The 21,132-nt window shown below is 37.5% G+C and overlaps 1 protein-coding gene across 5 annotated transcripts in view; it reads right to left on the bottom strand.

Annotated features, from left to right (window-relative positions):
• The window catches only part of PIP5K1B (phosphatidylinositol-4-phosphate 5-kinase type 1 beta), a 109,489-nt gene that overhangs the window by 24,190 nt on the left and 64,167 nt on the right, over positions 1 to 21,132 (bottom strand). For all 5 annotated transcript variants that reach the window (XM_066988262.1, XM_066988264.1, XM_066988265.1 and 2 more), the window contains 3 exons: positions 17,178 to 17,330; positions 14,910 to 15,209; positions 1,275 to 1,486 (listed from right to left, as the gene is read on the bottom strand). In XM_066988262.1, coding sequence (XP_066844363.1) covers positions 1,275 to 1,486; positions 14,910 to 15,209; positions 17,178 to 17,330 — 665 coding nt within the window. The remainder of the gene's footprint in view (positions 1 to 1,274; positions 1,487 to 14,909; positions 15,210 to 17,177; positions 17,331 to 21,132) is intronic.

The raw sequence follows: 21,132 nt of genomic DNA, 5'->3' as shown, positions 1-21,132 counted from the left end.
AGTCAGTCAGATGTGGGTCCCTTAGCAAGCAAGTGATTTTAAATGGCAAACTTAAAGTGCCTCAGATACACTGGTAAATATCCATCATAAACAAGGAATATCTTGGGATGACTTTTAGATAGGATTGGAAATCCATGGAAAGACCCAACTGCTGCTTTCAGCAGCAATACTGCATTGCTCATGATCTTGGCAGCACCACATTATCACTACTGTTACATGATACCCAGTCTTGCATATATAATAACCACGGGGACTTTCTCAGATGACCTGTGTAATCAGTCTTAGCTTTTAGTAAATAACAAAAAACAAAAACAAAACAAAAGCAGAACCCCCCCCCGCCAAACCTGCCAGTGCAACACCTCTACCACCATACAAGGGCATTCACAATGATCTGTGTGAATGTTATACTGTAAAAACTCGTTGAAATTCAGCTCTAACTTATATCCTAGACCTCTGAATATTTAGAAACTCTATTAACGCTAAGTATCATAATTCTCCCATTTGTTTGCTCTAGGTTTGCACACACTTCTGTATCATCAGTTGTATTTACTAGAACAGCTCCCTTGAGAACCATGAGAAGAGTAAATCCTTTGAATGTGAAATTAAACCCTTACAATCAAGAACTGACTATATAGAATCGGAATGGTGATCATAATGCTCCCACTAATATGGGATGTATTTCAAAAGAAACAGGAGAATAATTACTGTCTATATACTTAAATTTCTACTGCACTTTTTGCTAGATAGAAAAAAAGAGAAAAGCAGCAGTTTTTAATCTCAGGAAATATCATATGCTGATAATGACTGTATTACAGTGGTTAATTAATGATCCAGTTCTACACATTGAGCATATTACTTTAAGATGAAAGTAAACACTGTAGAAACATTCATTTCAATGCTAATAAATAGTTTTTGCTTATGGGCCATCAGGCTGTTTCTAGTTCAGATAATATCCGGGACTCCTGTAATGGCTGTCTTATAACATCTCTTTTATAAGTGAATGCATTTATGAAAAATGCACCTAAGTCACCTGGAAATAAGCAAATTTGCTTTCATGCATTTAAAGACAATCAGTCAACAATCGAGATCTTTATATCTTGGTCTCCAGCAAATCTTGATGGTGTACCATTGAAAAAGTTTAAACACACTATCTTTTAATTCCTGAAATGCAGTGGTCTCTTGAATGTTTTGCCAGTCAGTACCAATTGGCACAGACTGAAGAAAAATAATGTACAATTTTGATAGCAACCTTAAGAGTGCGTTACGGCACTTACGTGTTTGTTGCCTCTGTGACGACAGAGTCCCCTGACTTCCCAGGCCCCTGTATAGACTCCATGGCTGTGGAATAGAGAACCTTCTGCCCTCCAGGACGTTTTGCATCTGATGCATTCTGGGAAGTCTCACCCTCTTTTTCCTTCATGTGACTGTTCAATATGTGGATTCCCAGTAGAAGGCTGTAATCCATGATCTTGAAACTTTCTAGAACCTATCAACATAGAAGAACTAGCTGTACTAAAACAAAAAGGGCTATATACAATGTCCATTACTCATCAGTATTTTGAGAACCTAAATAAAAATAGGCCTTAAGAACACGTTTCTTTGATTAGTAAAATGTGCACATAAGTCAAACACCAGTTACCTATTTATCTCAACCTTCTTGTAACAAGTGAGGAAAGAAAAAGATACATAGCTGAAATGTAACACAATATCCACAATTGTTTTTATTTATAACAAATAATAAATTAATAGTTCCACTACGTATTTATGAACTACAGTTTTTTTTTGTTTGCTTTTAAGTCACCTCTAATGCATGTTCCAGACTCCTTATTGAGTATTTTTGCCTGAACTAAAAAAAAATTACTCTCCCTCCACCTCCTGTTTATAACCAAAAGAGCATTCTTGGAGAATTTTCAAATGTCAAAAAAAAAAAAATTTGCTATCTCTCTCATTCATTTCTTCTTTCATGCTCATGTATCATGAGTTTCTAGCCAGTTACATCAGCATTAAATCTGGCATACTTCTATTAAAAGTTCAAGTCAACATGTAAACATGTGAAATAAAACAACCTGCAATCACATCTAGCAGTATAAGGAAAATGTTAGCTGACACAGACTGAATTAAATGTCCTGTAAAATGGCAGTGCTACATGGAGAGAGAAAAATTGACAGCAACCAGGAAAAATAGGCTGTGCCATTCAACTTTCCTTTACTTCATGCATCTCTGCAATGCTTTATGATATGATTTGACACACAATACCCAATGATAATGGTGTAAATTTTGGCACTGAACCAAGAGGCAGTAGAACGTCTTTTTACCTGAACAAGAACAAAATGTGACTTCATAGTGATAACAAAGACCATTAACTCCAAGTACGTCAGCTGAATGAAGGCAGTCAAAGCATAAATATTCTTACACAGAACATTGAGCTGGTTTCTGAACTCTAAGACATATATTGCAAATCTAAAATGAGATTTCTTGATAATCACCAGGGAAAGTTTAATCACCTGTGAATTTGTATAAGGAAGTAAAGGTAGTCTACTACTTAACAGTCATCTTCAGAGATAATTTTAACTTCGATGACCAAATATATATGCAAAGAGGTAGGAAAGCTCTGTTCCACTCCATTTGTATTTCTTATATACTTGTCAAAGTAACTAGAAGCTGAGTTCTTTCCTGTCTCTGGCTCATCTTCCATGAGGAACATAGTGGCTTAATTTTAGCACCACTGTTAGTATGTAAAGCGAAGAAAGCAAGTATAGCACAAAGCAACGTAAGTGTGGAAAGGCATGGACTCATCCCAATTTCCAGAGACAAAGAAGACTAAAAACCATGGTAGGTTTGATCTTGCTCAGAGTAATTCTGCACCGAGGTAGGATTAGAAAAAGGCTGCTATTTATGGCTGTCAATACTCCAGAGCATCCTTTGATAATGGAACCCACCCAGGGTTTCAGGACACAATAAAAAAGCATATTCTAAATTATAACACGACAATGTAATGAAATGTTATTACTAATTGTGTGTTGGTGGCTAATAACTTCCTGTTTTATGATCGTGAATTGCAAGACTAGCACAGCTAATGTATATAAATGCAAATACACTAGTGTCAAATAAATTCTGTAACTTCCCTTACCATTTGCTAGTTACTAACCTTTACAAAGGCATTCTCAAAGACATTATTACATAACGCAGTCACTAAAAATACGTAATCAGTGGATATCTGCCACCACATACTGAATTAGTTTCTGGGTTGGCTGAAAAAAAAAAACAACAAAAAAAGCAGGCCCAAAACCCCCAGATCAGATCTCATCCTCTATAAAAATGATTAGCTCAACAGATCAGGTAATAACACTGTTTATGCAAAGCCAAATTTCAACAGCTAGCTGAACATGAAAAAAAGTTTAACCACTTTTATTTTACAGTTATAAACAATCTCTGGAAGTTTTGCACTCAACCTATTCCTTACTCTTACTTATATTAGATATGCTACGATGTAACTGCATTAATTAACTGCATAACCTACATTTAAGATTAGATCTAGCCTCATGGAAGGCTATGGTATAATATGCTGGATCTTCTTCCCCAGGGACCTGTTTTGTGATAAAATGAATCTTTCTGACTACATCAACTCACCACTGTCACTTAAGCCCATACTCCTTATATAGTACAATGGACATAAAATCTCTATTTATTACTTTGTTCTAAAATCAATGAAGAAAAACACCATAAAAACAAGAGGCCATTTTGTTATTCCAATTCATTATGAAATTGAAGCATGCGCACATCCAATGGATTACTGAAAAAGACAGCATATGAACTCCCACCCTTGTCCCCCATAAACCTTATTCGTGGTCCTCTAAAGAGGCATGACTGTTTAGTCTTCAGGATATTGTAATATGATTTGTCTCTTTGACTGTGAATGGGCTTGATACACATTTCTGATTACTTCCCCTTAAAAATTTGATAATCAAAATAGACACTCCTAATGCAAATATACATCTTTTGACCAGATCTAAGCATACCTCATTGACCTGTCTGTGTCTAAGGAAAATGCTGGTAAAAAATTATTACCCATAATAATAGGAAAGAACCTCAAATATCAGTGCTGAAGAAAAAAACGTCAAATTCTTCAGCCTGCATCAAGACAGAACTTTTACTTCAGTCAAGAGGATTTCTAAATGAAGGTAACTGAAGGGTTCTCACATACGTATCATTAACAATTTTTAAAGTAACAAATCATGGTTATTTGAAAATGTGTAAATAACATTTTGCAGACAAACCTGCACAAATGAAAAGGGAAAAGTCAAAAAATGCAGCACATCAAACTATTTTTGAACATGCAGCATCTGAAGAACACAAACAGGTATAAGCCTTTTCCTGTGTCAAGTGTTGCTTGCAAATAGTTCTGCTGATTTTAGATGAAACTGCTTTGATAAATGGTATCAAGTTTTTGCTATAAAGGTACTGAAATGAGTTTCTAATCTATTGGGAAAAAAAAAAAGATCAACACTCAAAGAACTCAATCCTATAAAGGCATATACGTATAGCAAAATGAGCAAGCTCTTTAAAATACCTGATGTCATCCATGTGGGATCACTGGAAACCAACGTTAATGCTCAGAAATGTGCCCCTTGTGTAGGTAAAGTGAGAGAAATTCAATCTTTCTTCTTGTAACCCCTCTGAAATGCACCTTGATAGCAAAATAGCACTAGGAAATTTCAGCAAGAACATTCTTGTTCGTTTCTACAGAGCATGATTGGTGTATTTGATAATGACAATCATAGAATCATATATATATGTGTGGGGTTTTTTTTCACTAGCTACAAAGATTCACACATTCAGCAGTGTCGTCACCTGGTCACCATGTGCTGTTTGCAGGGCTGGTTTTAGCTGCTGTGACTACTTCCAGGTGGCAAGCCTCACTCATTCTGTTCTAGTCATATGCACTCACTACTTTGCGTTCACACTATATAAAAACCCCGTAAAATGGCATCACAAAATACGTTGTTTTCTGAACAGGCAAAAATAACTCCTTGAATCAGATTTTCCCTTCTCTGTGCTAATCAGATGTTAAAGTGTTCTGTGAATCATCTTAGACATAGCCACATGGAACAATCTCAGCCAGTGACTAACAGAACAGAAGCACGTACTTCTGCCACATTTTCATTTTTATTGGAGACGCAGCCCAAGGTGTTTACTGTCCGACAATGAAATCTGCATTCATGCAGTTAACCACAAAAGGCAACTACATAAAATTGAAGAAAATATTACTCAAAAAAGGCTAATTTCAAACATTCAAGAAATGCTAAAACTTAAGAGGATAACCATGTAGGGAAGCATTTCCACTCCTATACACATTTCAGAAAGGGACCATAGGAACTAATCTAGCAGAAACAAGATGAATTTAACACCTAATCAATAATCATTCTCCAACATAAGGAGATATATTAAAATAAAATAAAATAATAATAAATATGGTCTCACAGATAAGCACTTAGAAAAAAGTGTGCGAATGTCAAATGTGTAGTGATGGGACAGGTTTAGAAGTAATTTATCCCAAGAAAATAAATCCCCAACCATTCCAAAGCATTATGTGGAATCCCTTCCCATTTCAGTAGAAATATCAGAATCACAGAACATCCAAGTGGAAGGGACCCACAAGGGTCATCAAATCCAACTCTTGGCCACATATGGGACCACCCAAAAATCAGACTCTGTGTCTGAGAGCGTTGTCCAAACACTTCTCGAACTCCAGCAGGCTCAGTGCTGTGAACGCTGCCCTGGGGAGCCTGTCCCAGTGCCCGGCCACCCTCTGGGTGCAGAACCTTTCCCTAACCCCCAGCCTGACCCTCCCCTGTCCCAGCTCCATGCCGTTCCCTCGGGTCCTGTCGCTGTCCCCAGAGAGCAGAGCTCAGCGCCTGCCCCTCCGCTCCCCTCGTGAGGGAGCTGCAGGCCGCCATGAGGCCTCCTCTCAGCTCTGGGCTGAACAAACCAAGGGACCTCAGCTGCTCCTCATACGTCTTGCCCTCTAGACCCTTCACCATCTTTGCAGTCCTCTTTTGGATGTGCTCTTATAGTTTTATGTACTTCTTATATTGTGATGCGCCAAACTGCACGCAGCACTCAAGATGAGGCCACACCAGCGCAGAGCAGAGCAAGACAATTCCTTCCCTCAACCAGCTAGTAGTGATGTGCTCAATCCACCCCAGGATACAGTTGGCCATTTTGGCTGTCAGGGCACACTGTGTTGACTCGTGTTCAACTTGCCAAACCAAAACCTCCATATCCTTTTCTATGGGGCTGCTCTCCATCCTCTCATCCCCCAGTGTGTAGGTACAGCCAGGGTTGCCCTGTCCCAGGTGCAGAATCCAGCACTTGCTCTTGATAAGCACATTGCTGGTGATTGCCCAGCCCCCTAAATCATCAAGATCTCTCTGCAAGGCCTCTCTATCCATGATGGAGTTGATCACTCCTCCCAACTCAGTGTCAGCCACAAACTTACTCAGTATACTTTCAAGTCCTACATCCAAGTCATTTACGAAATTGTTGGAAGAGAACTGGCCCTAAAAGAGAGCTTTGTAGAACCTCACTGGTGACTTTCCATCAGCCTGATGTAGCACCATTTACCATAACTCTTTGAGGCCAACCTGTCAGACAATTGTTCACCCATTGTGTTATGCATTTGTCTAGCTTTATGCTGAACATTTGGTCCAGAAGGATACTGTGAGAAACTGTATCAAAAGCTTTGCTGAAATCCATAAAGACTACATCAACTGGCCTCACTTCGTCAACTAGGTGGGTGACCTTGTCATAAAACGCAATTATGTTCATTAAGCAGGACCTTCCCTTCATGAACCTTTTTTGTCTGTGACTGATGACTCCATTGTCCTTCAGGTGTTTTTCAATAACTCCCAGAACAACTTTCTCCATAATTTCACCAACTATTGAAATGAGACTGACAGGCCTGTAATTACCAGGGTCCTTCTTGCCCTTCTTGAAAATTGGAACAATGTTTGCCAGCTTTCAATCAACTAGGACCTCTCCAGATTCACAAGACTGCTGAAAAATAATTGAGACAGTTCTCAATAATGACATCAGCCAGCTCTCTGGGATTCATCACAAGATACTCAACGGGCCCCATAGACATGCATGCATCCAGCTGGAGCTGCAAGTCCTGCACAAGTTTGAGGTTGGCTGGGAGTTAATCGTTCCTGCCGTCATGGAACTCAGGGTAACAACTCAGGGCACCTGGGGTCCCAGAGCCCATCATCTGTTGAAGACTGAGCCAAAGAGGATATTAAACATCCGTGTTTTGTTTATGTCCATCTTTGTGAGGTGACCATCCTCATCGAGGAACAGAGTAATGTTTTCTCTGGCCTGCTTTTGCTGTTAACGTATTTAGAAAAACCCTTTTTATTATCGCCCACAGTACTAGCCAGCTTCAACTCTAATTGCTCTTAGGCTGCACAAATTTTCTCCCTATAAAGGTAAACAGCACCTCTGTAGTCCTCCCATGTCGTCCAACCTTGCTTTCAGTGACCATACACTTTCGTTTTTCACCTACGCTCTAGAAGATCCCTGCTCAGCCAAGCCAACCTTGACTGCCCCACCTGCTTGACTTCTGACATTTTGGAACTGCCTGTTCCTGTGCTCTTAAGAGATGGTACTTAAAAACTGACTGGCACTGATGGAACCCAATGCCTTCAAAAGCAATTTCCCAGGGGACCTTACCAACTAGTTCCCCGAGTGGTCTGAAGTCTGCTGTCCCCAAATTCAGGACTGAAGTTTTGGTGGCACTTTTCCTTCTGTCACCAAGGATTTTAAACTTGACTGCTTCAGGGCCACAATCGCCAAGATGGCCAACAATCGCAATTCAACACACGAGACCCTCTTTGTTCACAAGCAACGGATCTAGGAGAGCACTTTCCTAGTCAGTTCCCTTATTAGTACCTGTAACAAGAAGTCATCATCGAGGTGTTTTAGGAATCTCCTGGACCTGTTTGTATCAGCTGTGTCATATTCTCAGTTCATTTCTGGGAAGTTGAATTCATGCATAAAAACAAAGGCAGCTGATCTACAGGTATCTCTTAGTTCTTTAAAGAATATTACATCAGTGTCATTATCCCGGCCAAGTGGTTTGTAGTAGACTCCCACAATGACATCCCCTTTATTTGCTTGTCCCTTAACCTTTATCTTGTAACATATTGCTAGCTAATACTTTTAAAAATTACAATCTGGTTTCTTATTTTCAAAGTAGAAGAGGAAATTTGAGGCTTCAACTTATACTGCATGTGAGATAATATATAAAGACACAAGACATCTGCAGTATCATTCTACGCACATGCTCCTCAAACTACCATTTCTGCCCTAGAGGCCCTTCATCAAAGATTAGGGTATCTTCCACCTCCATGCCATGACATCTATATTTTCATAACTGCTCTTTGCTGCATTTTAGTCCTTCAAGTAGTACTACTCTTTCGAAGGACATGCTGTAAAAAGGGTGACTGAAATGATTTGGGTTAAAGAATAATCTGCATAAACCCTTTGGGATAGAAAAAGAGCAAGAAAATCAACAACAGCAACAACAACAAGGAAAACTAAGGGTTTTGGAAAATCCTGTGAACAAATTTGATCATACAAGGTCTCCTATAGTTGCTACAGAACAAAAGAGGTGTGCATTTATGCAATAAAGCTTCAGATTTTTGCAGCAACCCATTAAAACTGCAGTTATGAAAGTATTAGCTGGATCGGAAACTTATAAGACCCTCCTTGTCCTCAACTCTCAATTTCCTTGTCTTTATAGGCTTCTTAGTTAGTCAGGTTACTAATAGGGGATGGTTGGACCAGATGATCTTGGAGGTCTTTTCCAACCTTAATGATTCTATATTCTTTGTTTATGTGGTAAAGGAAATATGCAGACTTTAAATAACCATTCAACTGTCACTAGTAAAAACCTTTTGAAATGATTTTTTTTTGAAATTAAAAGCCACATGAACACAGCTGGAATAACTGTCGTTGCTTCTGTAGTAGACGTTTTACAATGCAGGTACTAATATATTAATTATTCTAATGTTAACTTAAAAATGAAAAATAGGTAACCACATATATTTGTTTAGAACATTCTCTAAAACTTGCATAAAATACTTATAAATGTAGAGAGCATCCCTAAAAAACTATGCCTGTTGCTTTTCCAGCAATCAGATCATTTCCAACCATTGTTACTGAATGCTTGAAGGAAAAAAATAAAAACAAACAGAAACAAAATGGTTTTACATCACAACAAGTAAAAATATTTTTGGTAAAGTGCAATTTTGGAATAAGTAGGCTCAATTTCCACTTAAAATTATCAGAAGGGAAATTTGTTATTATAAAAAGCTGAACTCAGTCATTTGGTTTGCAATTCTACTTTAAAGTCTTAGCAGCAATGCATTTTGACCCTTATATCTTGAAAAATATTAGGTAATGAGAAAGAAACAAACGTGACTTGAACCCCTATTGCTACCACCCAAAAATGGCATTCAGAAAATCTAAATTTCCAGATAGCATGGTGATACTAGCTAAATAATACTCACAAAACTCCTATAAGGCGCTTAGTTATTATCCCTTTTTTTTTTTTTTTGGATGCAAAAATATGGTATGGAAATTAAGGACTCTTCCACAGAGGGAACATTGACTCAGTCTTCATACATCAGGAAAGGTTTTCGTTTCCTCATCTGTAGTATGACTTCTTAAGGAGAGGAGTGAAGAAGGCAGAGCAAAGATGACTTGAATCTCACTCTCAATATAGCTAATTTACAGAGGAAAAAAGAAGGTCATTCTTCCAGCCTCATGAATTTGGAAGAGCTATCCCCAGTGAAAAATCATAAAACATGAAACATCTCCAGGCATAATTTGCCTATTCATAAATCATTAAGCACTTCAATTGATAACTTGAAAAAATCTCTTCCTGTTGAAACAGAAAATCTAATCACTTAATGCCAGACAAAACCCCTTAGTCTTACAGTGAGCTGGCTTATCTATTTGTGCAAAATAACTTTTGTCAATGTAGTTATGAATGTGATAGGTGTCCTTTACCTTTCTAAGGTTTGAGAGAAGACCAGGGTTTGAGTTTATATAGGCATTGAGTTTATAGTATATAGCATATTATGCAATGTGCTTCATTAAGAAAAAAAAGTCCTTGAGTAACAAATGAAGATCACTAGTGCTCTTATAAATTGTCTCATTTCCTGCCCACCTCCTCTCCCCCCCCCCCTTTTATTTTTTTTTTTTAAGTAAATGGAGAATAAATCTTAACTTCAGTTTTCAGAATATCATGTATTTGCAATTTCTCCAGGGAATTATATCCCAAACCTTAGGATAAATAAACACTGTTCAATTTGCACAGACAGTGTTTCCATCTCCAATATTTATATACATCAAAAAGTGTTATGCAAGAGGAGGGAAAAGCACAGGGAACTGCATACTTTCAGATGAAAATAGGTTATCAGAGCGCACACAGATAAACATCTTACTGAGCAGACATTAATAGCAAAGTAAAGAGCAAAAGGAATACTATTTGTAAAAATCTTTTCAATTTGTCCAGTTACTACAGCAAACTGCATTTACATAAACCCTTACTAGCCCTTTTCAATTTTATTTTGTTGGATTCAGCAGCAGATGGAAATGGAAAACACCACCAGACTATTTTTAATAGAATACTCCAAATTCCTGCATGTGACTAGTTGACATTCAAGAACATGCTTCACATACTCACATATATACAGCAAAGATTTACAATAAAAAAAAAAAATCCTGTAAATACCTGTTCTCCTAAAATTAATGTTTACTGTTTAAAGTTGCACTAATGTACTTTGTTGGGTTACTATATGAGTTTGTAAAAGAGTATCTCTGCACAATCATGACACTGCCTGTTTTTAAAGGTACTTCCTTCTTTTTTCCTTTTGATGAACAGTTACTAGTTCAATAGTTTTTCTGCATTTTAAGGGTCTACAGGAAAGAAATTAAGGGTGGACCAAATCCTGATGAGATGTTCTAGTGAGCCTTTCCTACAGTAATTTTGGCATGTACATCCATAAAACTCCTAATTTTTATATGTGAACATCAAAAGACTACCTTTGTTACATGTGTGTTTGGACTGTGAATTCTCTGTACCAAAGGACAGTCCTGGTGTCTTCTCCTATGCTTTCTGTCCAGAAGAGAGGTAATTGGTATTTATGAAATTGCTTAAGAGCTCTAGTAAAGATCAAGCATATAATAATGGATGCCTTCAATTTGGTAACACCTATGAAAAATAAAATACTAGTATTAATTCACTTCTAACCTTTCTCATACAAACTAAGTCATGCTCATGTTACTTTTACCTAAAACTACAGTTAGTGACATAGCTTAGCCTTTATCCATATTTAAGTATTACTACGCACAGAAAGAATTTCTGTGGGATTAGGTGTTTATAAGAAAACACAAGAGAGGTAAATTCGACGTGGAGTTGAATTTTCTGTACCTTTAAAAAAATAAAAATGCACTGTAAACTGTCTTTAATACCTTTATTGACTTTAGTTTTGCTTTGTATTTGCTTAGTGATAAAGCTTTTATTTCTTTGTTTCATTCATGAGTGGAACAGCTTCTGTTATTATTTGTAAGACTAGAATTTTATTTGGAAATTGGAGAATCTGCCTTGTTTTTTAATAATGTTACAAAATGATCAGAGTAACTACAGCAGTATTGTTAAAATAAAGTACAGATTAATAGCAGAATAGTTATAAAGGTAGTTTAAATCACTACCTTTCAATACTCTCAATGTTTACCATTGTACAAAATACGGGCACATTGGCTTTAGAAATTAAAGCACTCTGAAGTGAATAAGGCTTTAAATATAACATTTTCAAAAAAGGTGTTCAGGCCAGTGAAACATTTATTACTAGTACCATTTGGCTGTATTCCCTCCCTGCCCCCAGTAGCTACAATAGTGCCTGCTCACAAGAATATGATAGCTATATGAAGTTTCTATGATAGTCTGAAATTTGAAAGCGAGTTCAAATTTTCAATTGTATGACTTGTATTGTACCATAAACTGAAGAATGTTACATCCTTATGAACACTAAAATGTTATAATTCTTCATTTAGATATGCTTCAAAAAGCGCAAAAAAGTATGTGAGTGAAGCTTTCAGATCCCTCCGCCTTGAGTGTGAACATGACAAGCAGGGGATGCAGGAGCTGGATGGAGAACACTATCAACCTGTACTTGTCCCAAAGCAGAGAATCTGGAGTGGACGCTGGAAGCAGCAGCCTGCGGCAGATCACCGCAAGCCCCTCAGCTCCATCCTTTAAGTGGACAGGTCACACACATCTCCTCATCAAAGCTACAGAGAGCTGTGACACATGACAGCTAATACTCAGCCATGTCCCACCAGTCCCTTTTCTGCTAGTACAGCTCCGGGGTACTGAGCTCAGGGTCTTCCAGCAGCCCAGCTGAGGAGATGTATCGGGAGGCCAGCCTGGCTAAGCAAGGAAGCCACAGCGTGGCTTGAATGTGAAAAGGCAGTACACAGGATGGGGAAAATGGAGAGGCTACAAAGGAGGAATTGAGACATACTGCCTTGGCTTGTAGGTACAGCAAGTATTGTCAGAGAAGCCAAAAATCAGCTAGAGGTGAGACATGCAAGGGGTGCCAAGGAAAGCAAGAAGAGCTTCTACTGCTCCGTCAGTGCTAAAAGGCTGACCAAGGAGAACGCAGGCTTGTTGCAGCATGGGGTGGGTGATACAGTGACAGCAGACCCTCATCACCTTTTCTGTTGCCACCAGAAGGGTCTGCCAGGACTCTTGCTTAGTGATGCGGCACAAGGAGAAAAGGAGTTACCAGTTGGGGATGTTTATATTAAAGAAGCAAGAATAAAAAGCATCGCTTACTTATTCTGATTGTAAATTCGAACGTGAAAATACAGCCTAAACTTAAGCAACAGAGAAGACAATGGCTGAGTGCTGAAATACTGGAAAGATCAATAATTTCTTCCCTTCAATGAATTCTTAATTCCAATGTCTACACTAACTTTCTTTCTTTGAAGTACAAGGAAAAGTAGAGATTACTTAAAATTTTGAAGCTATGAAAAACTAGGTCAGTTATCACTTGTGCTAAATAGCCATCCAAATACCACGTGGGCAGAAAAAAGCAGTGGCAAAACTTTTCTCGAAATGCACAGAGTGCTTCTAAACTTGCTAAAGGCAGCAGTACAAGGCAGGCAGGTAGATCCAACCTCATTTGTTAAGCAAATTCAGCTATGTGAAATATGCTCCCTTTGTTTTACAACACAGAGCAGGGCTTCTTTAAATAGAAAATAAAAGTTGGTTTACATTTTATTTTTTGTATATACATACGTATATAACATTATATATGTACACACACATGCTATATGTAGCATATATGTGACGTATGTATTCATGCATACACACTATTTAAGGATAATTTTCTTCTTTTCTTTTATAACAGTAACATTTAGCTGGGCCTTTAAGAACCCCAGGCTAACATTTGAGTTATTGATTTAAGATTGCACACTAATCACACTGAAAAAGCTGATGTTTAGTTCAGCACTCAAATAACACATGCCAAGATTTTACAAACACTTTCTAACAAAGAAGCTGTAAGAGTCCTCCTTTATATGCAACAGTTAAATGATTGATTCTTGCTTTTACAATCACATTCCCTCTTCTAGATTCTTTATTATTTTCCACATAATAGACTACCTCCCATGCTTTCACTGCATAAGTAACCTTTGACAAGTTGGGGAGAATGCACAAATGGGTGTCCAAATCCCCAGATGTGAATTACTGATGCACTCTGTATTATCATACGTGGCAGGAGCTCAGGAAATGCTCACTGCAAGAGGCTACAGAAAGAACAATGCTTGATGTTAGATAAATGTCTCACGCTGAATATGCAGCTGAATGTTAGGTCACCCAGCTTTACAAACCTAGCACAAGACATTGCAGACTTCTGTGTTAATTAAACAAAAGGTACTACTCATGCAAAACCAACACTTTCCATCTTACACCACAGGTGGCAGTGAACAACAAACTGACGTTCAGGATTCCTCTTCAGTGTAATGAGTTCAATCTACCCATTCTGCTGTTTTATCACCAACTTGTTAGAATTCCCTTAGACAAAGCTGGATTTTCTTTCCACATCCCCCTTTGAATCTTGTGAATCCCTGAGAGACCTGGATAGCTCCCCTTTTTTCTTACTTTGTATTTTCTTACCTTTGCTTTTACAGAAAAAAAAAAAACTGCAATTTTTAAAACTATTCTCTGTCTACAAGAGACACTGATTTCATTCACCAAGTTCCTCCCAAAGGATAATGGCAGACATCCTCTCCTGCCTCAAAAATCTTATGTGGACATCAAGCACTACCTTTCAGCTTGGGAAGAAATTACTTTGCTCCAGAACTAAGACTGCTGCCACAAGACACCACTTCTCCATTCAGTTTGCTAGATCCTGTCCACTTACAAAGAGACAGACTTACCAAAGCAATACAGAGCTTGTAGCTCTAAATACACTTCTATCATACATCACAACAGTCCTACTGTTGCTGTGCATCAGAAAAAAAATCATTAAAATCTCTAAATTAATGGAAAACAACAAAAATAATAAAAATTATACAGAACTACTTTCCCAGATTAATCTGTATTTCCATGAATAGATCGTAGGTAATAAATTTAAGTAAAATACAGTCTTGATCAGTGTTTTGACAGCCATAGTTTTTCTAGTTAAATTGCACGGAAAGGGACTTGGAGGTTAAAAAGCACGGAAAGGGACTTGGAGGTTAAAAAGCACAGAGAGCCATGTCTTGTTCCTTGTTTTGCTGAAGTAAGTCTAGAACAGATGTGAACACAAAAATTTAAAGTCAATATTTTTACTCACTCGACAATCCCGCTGTAGCGTTTTCATTAATGCGCTGTGAGTTTCAGAGTCAAAATACAACCCTTCATGCATGTCTTGCAAGAAATCCAAGTCTTTGAATGTTGGGTTGGACTTCTCCCTCTCTTTTCTTGATGCTCTCCTTTTATATGTGGAGCCTTTCAAGTCGTATGTGAAATGCATTTTCAAGGCTCGTGGCAAAACATTGTTCATTACAACAATTCTAATATTAATGCCGCCTGACTGAACGCAGTACAGCCCGTAAAATTTGGGTAGGAGAGTCCTTGGATTCTGGTTCAGATTCTAGAACAGAAAGAGATATTGTTAAGTATGTTTATTTTAAAGAAACTTACATGCTTGAGAAAGTGATTTTTATGCCAAAGGACATTAACAAATAGCAAGAAAAAAGGGCATGTTTCCCTATTCAGTACAGTTCCTTTGACCAATTTATTTTCTTTGTGGGCCCAAATTTCAGAAAGCTAGTATAAACACAAGAAAGTAACTACTCTGAGTTGAAACTGAAAGAGAGGTCTATAATAGGTCAAATCTACTGTGAAGCCCAGAGCACCACATACCCAGGCTGTCTTTCCAGTGTGAAGGGTAAATAGAAGTCTTACAGGAAAAGAAATAGGATTCTGCTACCACCGTACACTGTTTCCTGCCAGGTGGTTCCAACCTAGTGTAAACTGCCACAATCATACTCCCTGACATGCACTGTCCTGAAAAATATGACTGAATCTCTGATTCCGCTTGTATGCCAGATTTCACTTTTCCACGTCCCATGAAAGCACATACTGGGCCAAACCTAAACATATCCCAAAGATTTAATTTATTATTCTGACCTGAACAACCTTTGCATTCCACCTGCTGGAAGAAGTTTGGGTCAAGTAAAGTTCTCATTGCTTTGACCTGGATTCTGAAAAACAGAAGCCCTGTCTCCATGCTTTTCACAATGAGGGTGAGTGCCAAATGACCAGGTTGTCTCCACATGAGTCTGAGGTCATAACAGAATCATGACTGACCATCAGAATAGAAGGTGTGAAATTACCCAAATTCCACAGCAAGTTAAAAAATAACTAGAAGGTGGCAAGAGAGATGAGAACAAAAAACCTTCCTTCTGAACACAACTACTCTCAGTTTTCGGCATGAAAACCAAGAAAGGGAAAAACTACTTCAGGTTGTGCATTATTACTAAAGTCAAAACATACAGCTACAGGAACAAAGTACTGTCATAGGAAACAATCTCAGTGATTAAGGTTTTACACTTTGGAAACCTCTGCATATGTTAACAGTGAGAATGAAGACCTCAGAAAAAAAAATAAGGTGGTCTTACATCTACTTGTAATAATGATCAATTCAAACTTATGCTGAGATGATTATTCTGATTATGAACAACAGAAGTACCTGCCATCTTTTTTCTTTTTGATGCTGTCAGTGCACTAATTTTTTTTAAACAAACACTGAATCCAATTTACATTACTGTAGTAATGATGATATTCCTCATTTTTAGTGCAAGTGAGAGGGTAACTTTTCAAGTGTTTACTTAAGAAAGCATAGAAAGAAAAGAAAATCAGGCCAACAGTAACAAGCCTAATACTTCAAAGTTCTGTGTACTGCCCAGAAGAATCTCTGTTTACATGTATGTTGAGTGGCCTTATTTTTAAAAAAAGAACATATTAGTTACATTTATTTGGGATTTATGGTCTCCCTTTCTGATACCTGATGAACATAAACCAAGACAATCAACTTAGCATTAGCTCTCAAAAAAGCTCTACTTCAAAATTAAGTTCTGAACAACTTATAGTTTTAACATCACTGGTTTAATACATGAGAAATGGAAGCAGTCCAGAAACAAAAGTGAAACTGACCGGTCTAGTTTCTTTGTCCACTCTGAGTGAAATGCAGAGGGTAGACAAACACAAAATGGAGAAAAAAAGTTGAATTAGAAATTTAGGAAATCTTTGTTTAACACTAACTTATTAGAAAAGCAAAGTTTGGTATCAAGTCAGAAGATGATATTCTGCTTCATCTTGAATGCTAAAGAACAACTGTAATCTTAAATTTATTCTTGATTTATATCTATTCTTTCTATGGATGTGGGAGTACAAAGTCAAAAGGTAAAAAATGTCAAAAACATATGACAAATATGGATAAAGTTACTGAAAGATTTGAAGACATCAAATGAAACTGAATCTTTAGAAGTGTGAAATGAAACTGGAAAAATACAGGTAATGATTTATAAAGATAGGAAAAATGTCTTCAATTACTTACCATATAATAACCTGGCAAGAGCTTCTGAAGAAACTCAGCCTCTTTGTGTTGAACTGTTTTGATGATGAACTCGTCATCACTAGTTACAAAAAATAAGGACCCACTGGCACCTGGATTGGATAACTCAATTAAAGGCTCACTGCAGATTGAATACTGAAAGAAATAAAAAATGGTTTTCATTGCCAATGCATGCACTACTTATACACAAGCTTAATACAAAGAATTGCAGGTGCAAATAGACACGGGATAATTGGGGAGCTCTATCCTTTGGGCTTCAACTGCAACAAAACCACTGTACGGCAGGCTGGGTCACAGTAATCTGTCTGAGGACATGCTGCACAGCTGTGGAAGAAGCAGCTGTAAGCTAAGCATACAATCCTTTTCCATGTCTCACTTCACCAGCTGAATTCTCACAGGAGTGAAGTGGGCGAGTGAGGTGGAAACAATCCATCCCCATACCATCAGCACTGCAAATGCAGAAGCCCTAAGATGACATTTTCTTTAAAACCGTTCACGTTTCACATCTGTTTATGAAGCACATGTGGGAAGTACATTACAAAAAGCCACAGGAAGTACAGGTATTGAACTTCATGAAAATAGGCAAGTCCTCTTCTGTGCAGCTAGGGCTGACACCATTAGCATAACAATCTCAGTAAAACTGCCAATGTAGTTTTCTGATTAGTTGCCTGCTTGAAACAGGAAAACTAGATGTCAGCAAGTACAAAAAATTGCTTTTTGGAGGACCATTACTTTGGATGTTTAGACAGGCTCTCTCTTCCACAGGGAGACAGTAATATTTATGATCACATTACGGAGGAAAAAGTAACAGAGGACTGTTCTTTCCTAGTAGACCCAGACCTCACACAGAGGCTCATGTTCATTTATTAGACCTCCATTAATTCACACTTTATGTTCCATTCAAGCTAAGTGGCGAAGAGATATTTAGCTCCAAAACCATAGAAAAATCTGTTTATATTAAACTTGAGAGTTTATTTAAAATATAATAACATTAAACTTTGATTCACACAATCTTTTCCTCTGTTATATATCAGCAGCTTTACACACGGAGATTTAGCACACAGTCCAGTAATTTAAGATTTCAGTCTCTGAAAGAAACAAAATTACACAGGCCCTGAATTGTGAGCAATGTAAGCACCAGGTAATTATTCTGTGCAGAGCAGTACATCTTCTGTTCTTATCAGAACAAAAGGAGTAACTGTTTCAGTAACAAATACCTGGTTTATTGGGTCAGTGCCTGAGATGAGTTGAGCAATTCCATGGGAAAAAAACAACTTACCAACCAGTTTTGTTTGCTGAAAATGGCTTTCATTAAATTTAACCAGAATCTGTCCCATGATTTCAGAGAGTTGTGATAGCAAAGAAAATTGACCCACAAAAATGTAACAAGCATGTTTTTTTTTTTTTTTTTTTAAACCTTTATCTAAGGAAGCACACTTTCTATCTACTCAAGTTGCTACTTCATGCATTTTCCTACAGTGGCTCTGGCTCAGTCTTTTCCCACGCTTGGAATTTTTAAAACTTTTGCATGCTATAAAATTTTTGCCAGTTCCTCTCTCCGCTTCTGCGGTTCACAGTTCCAGTTCATAACAGAGATCTTCCCTATTTATCCTGGCATTGCAGGAGGAGTCTAAGGATAGAACAGCATTACTGGTCTATACTGCCACAAGCCTTCAGAGCGAAACATCAGTTGCATAACAATCTCTGAGTTTTTCTTGCCAAAATATAAAAAGCTTCATTAACAACTTTCGTTGTTGCATGCATTTGAAACCAATTATCTTAAACATTAAAGTTCGACAACACAGTTTAGCATAAGCAAGAATTACTAACCTATAGTGTCTGCTGGTCATTTTATGGTTTAGTTCATTCCTATAAAATAAAAGTCTACGCACCAAACAAAGAGCCCACCTAATTTTGCAACTGGAATTGCTGGAGAGTAAATTAAATTAAAAATGAAAAGTAACAAAATCCCTCAAACCACAGCACTTAGGGACTTTATGATCAAAAAGTTCCTGTATAAAATGTCAGCACTACATAAGGTTTCCAATTCAAGGTGTCAATTTCATTCTGTAAGTTGTTCAAATGCATTGATTATTGCCATCCAGTCTGATTCTTACAATGCATTACAGCTCAACCTCTTTGCCAAAGGTAAAACTGTAAATCTCTGAGCTCTGTCATTCCAAGTTAACCACGTAAACCTTCTTATACTTGTTGTAATTTATCCTCTCCCCTATTTAACTTTACTTTCTCTTCAGCCCCAGTTGGACAATCAGTTTGCACATTGTTACTGTAAAGTGTATTATTTTAGATACTGAAAGCGAATTGTGGTCACTGCATGACAGACAGATCCAGATTTCACTAAAACAAGTGGGACTGTTCAGGCAGGATCCTGACACGTGCTACTGGGAGCAATAGTGTGGTCACAATCAATAGGGAAAAGGGTTCCAAACTAAAAATAGTTTTATTATTTGATTTTTGATTTATGGCTTGGTTTTATGATTATAATGACTTCTCTGATCACATCTGCCTCTGGACCACAAAGGACTGCAACCTGCTCTGATTGCAGTATGATGCCCATTTAGTCAGAAACAAAGATGAATTCTAACTTGGTGTCAGAGCAAGTATAAATGTAACAGCAACCTGCATCAGTTACAACAACACTAAAATTCCAACTATATTTCAAAAAAAATACCTGTTTGTTGAAGGAAACATGCTTCTGTATTTTAAAGAAAAAAGGTGGCACTTAATATTGAAACTGCTTAACTCTTAACTCTCTAGAGTACTGCACTCAGCCTTCCCTTAACCTAGGTAGGAAAAGGGGAACATACAGCAACAGCACAAGTGTCCCAGACACATTGACCCAAATGCACTGTGCCGACACTGTGGTACAGAGAAATTTAAATCTCCCCTCTCACCAAAAATCAAAAATACTTCCTGAAGTTTCTTAACAGCTGCCCAAATTGAATGCCAGTTTGGAAATAAATAATAATTTTAAAATGCCCATCTACACTGTCTGCATGGAGACAGGAGGATAGATTCATTCAGCTTTTGACCACTGAAAAACATGCTTTCTCCATTTCTCTCTCTTCTGAGAAAGTTGCTCCTTTTCTTTGGAAACTTATCAAGGTGACAAGCTGTGCAGAGAGCAAAAGGATTCTAAAACAAGTTGGAAATTTCCATCAGGAATTACTTATTTTGTAGCTAAGCAGAGTGGCACAAATTTCCATCAATAGCAAGTATGGTCTTCCTGTAATCTTTAATTTATGCTACTGCAAACAGTTCTTTAGATGTAATAGAAGTTGCAGGTGACAGTAGCTTTACTCTACTAAGTACAGTCTTTTCGAGCAGCTGGTAACACAGCCTGAATACTTGGTCTTTCTCCAGGTCCGTAAAAGAAAATAGAACATGTTACATAAAGACACCTTTATAAAACTCCAACCCAACATTTCCTAGCAACTAACATCTGTAATTCAAAGGAATGATCTGCTTTTACACATAAGTATTGCTCTGAGGGCTAGTAATACAAAATCCATACACGATGCTATAGAGTTAAAATCAGATGCCCACATTCAACCTAAATAAAAGCAAAAGCAGCTACATTTTGCTTTTATGTTCATTGTCCACAAAGGGAAAAAAAAAAAAAAAGCTTATAATGTACTCAAACACACTGAAGTCAATGAAGTAATATGTTAAGTGGTATTTCAGCATCATTTAATACTTTTTTAATGCATTTCTTTCAAATTCCTTTGGTTTAAAGAAACTCATTTATGATTAATACCAAAAAATATTTAAAAACACATTCTGAAGAAGTAAATAAAACAATAAAACTGATGCACAAAACTGCTAACTTGTACAGGGACTCTGATTTGCTGGGTGGACCAGCATGAGATTGACTGGACATGAGACAAACATCTAGAAAACAATCCAGCTGTTCCCT

This window comes from Anser cygnoides, chromosome Z (genome assembly GCF_040182565.1).
Source record: "Anser cygnoides isolate HZ-2024a breed goose chromosome Z, Taihu_goose_T2T_genome, whole genome shotgun sequence".
NCBI lineage: Eukaryota > Metazoa > Chordata > Aves > Anseriformes > Anatidae > Anser > Anser cygnoides.
Note: the sequence above shows the minus strand (reverse complement) of the source record. Positions and strands in the feature narration are given on the sequence as shown.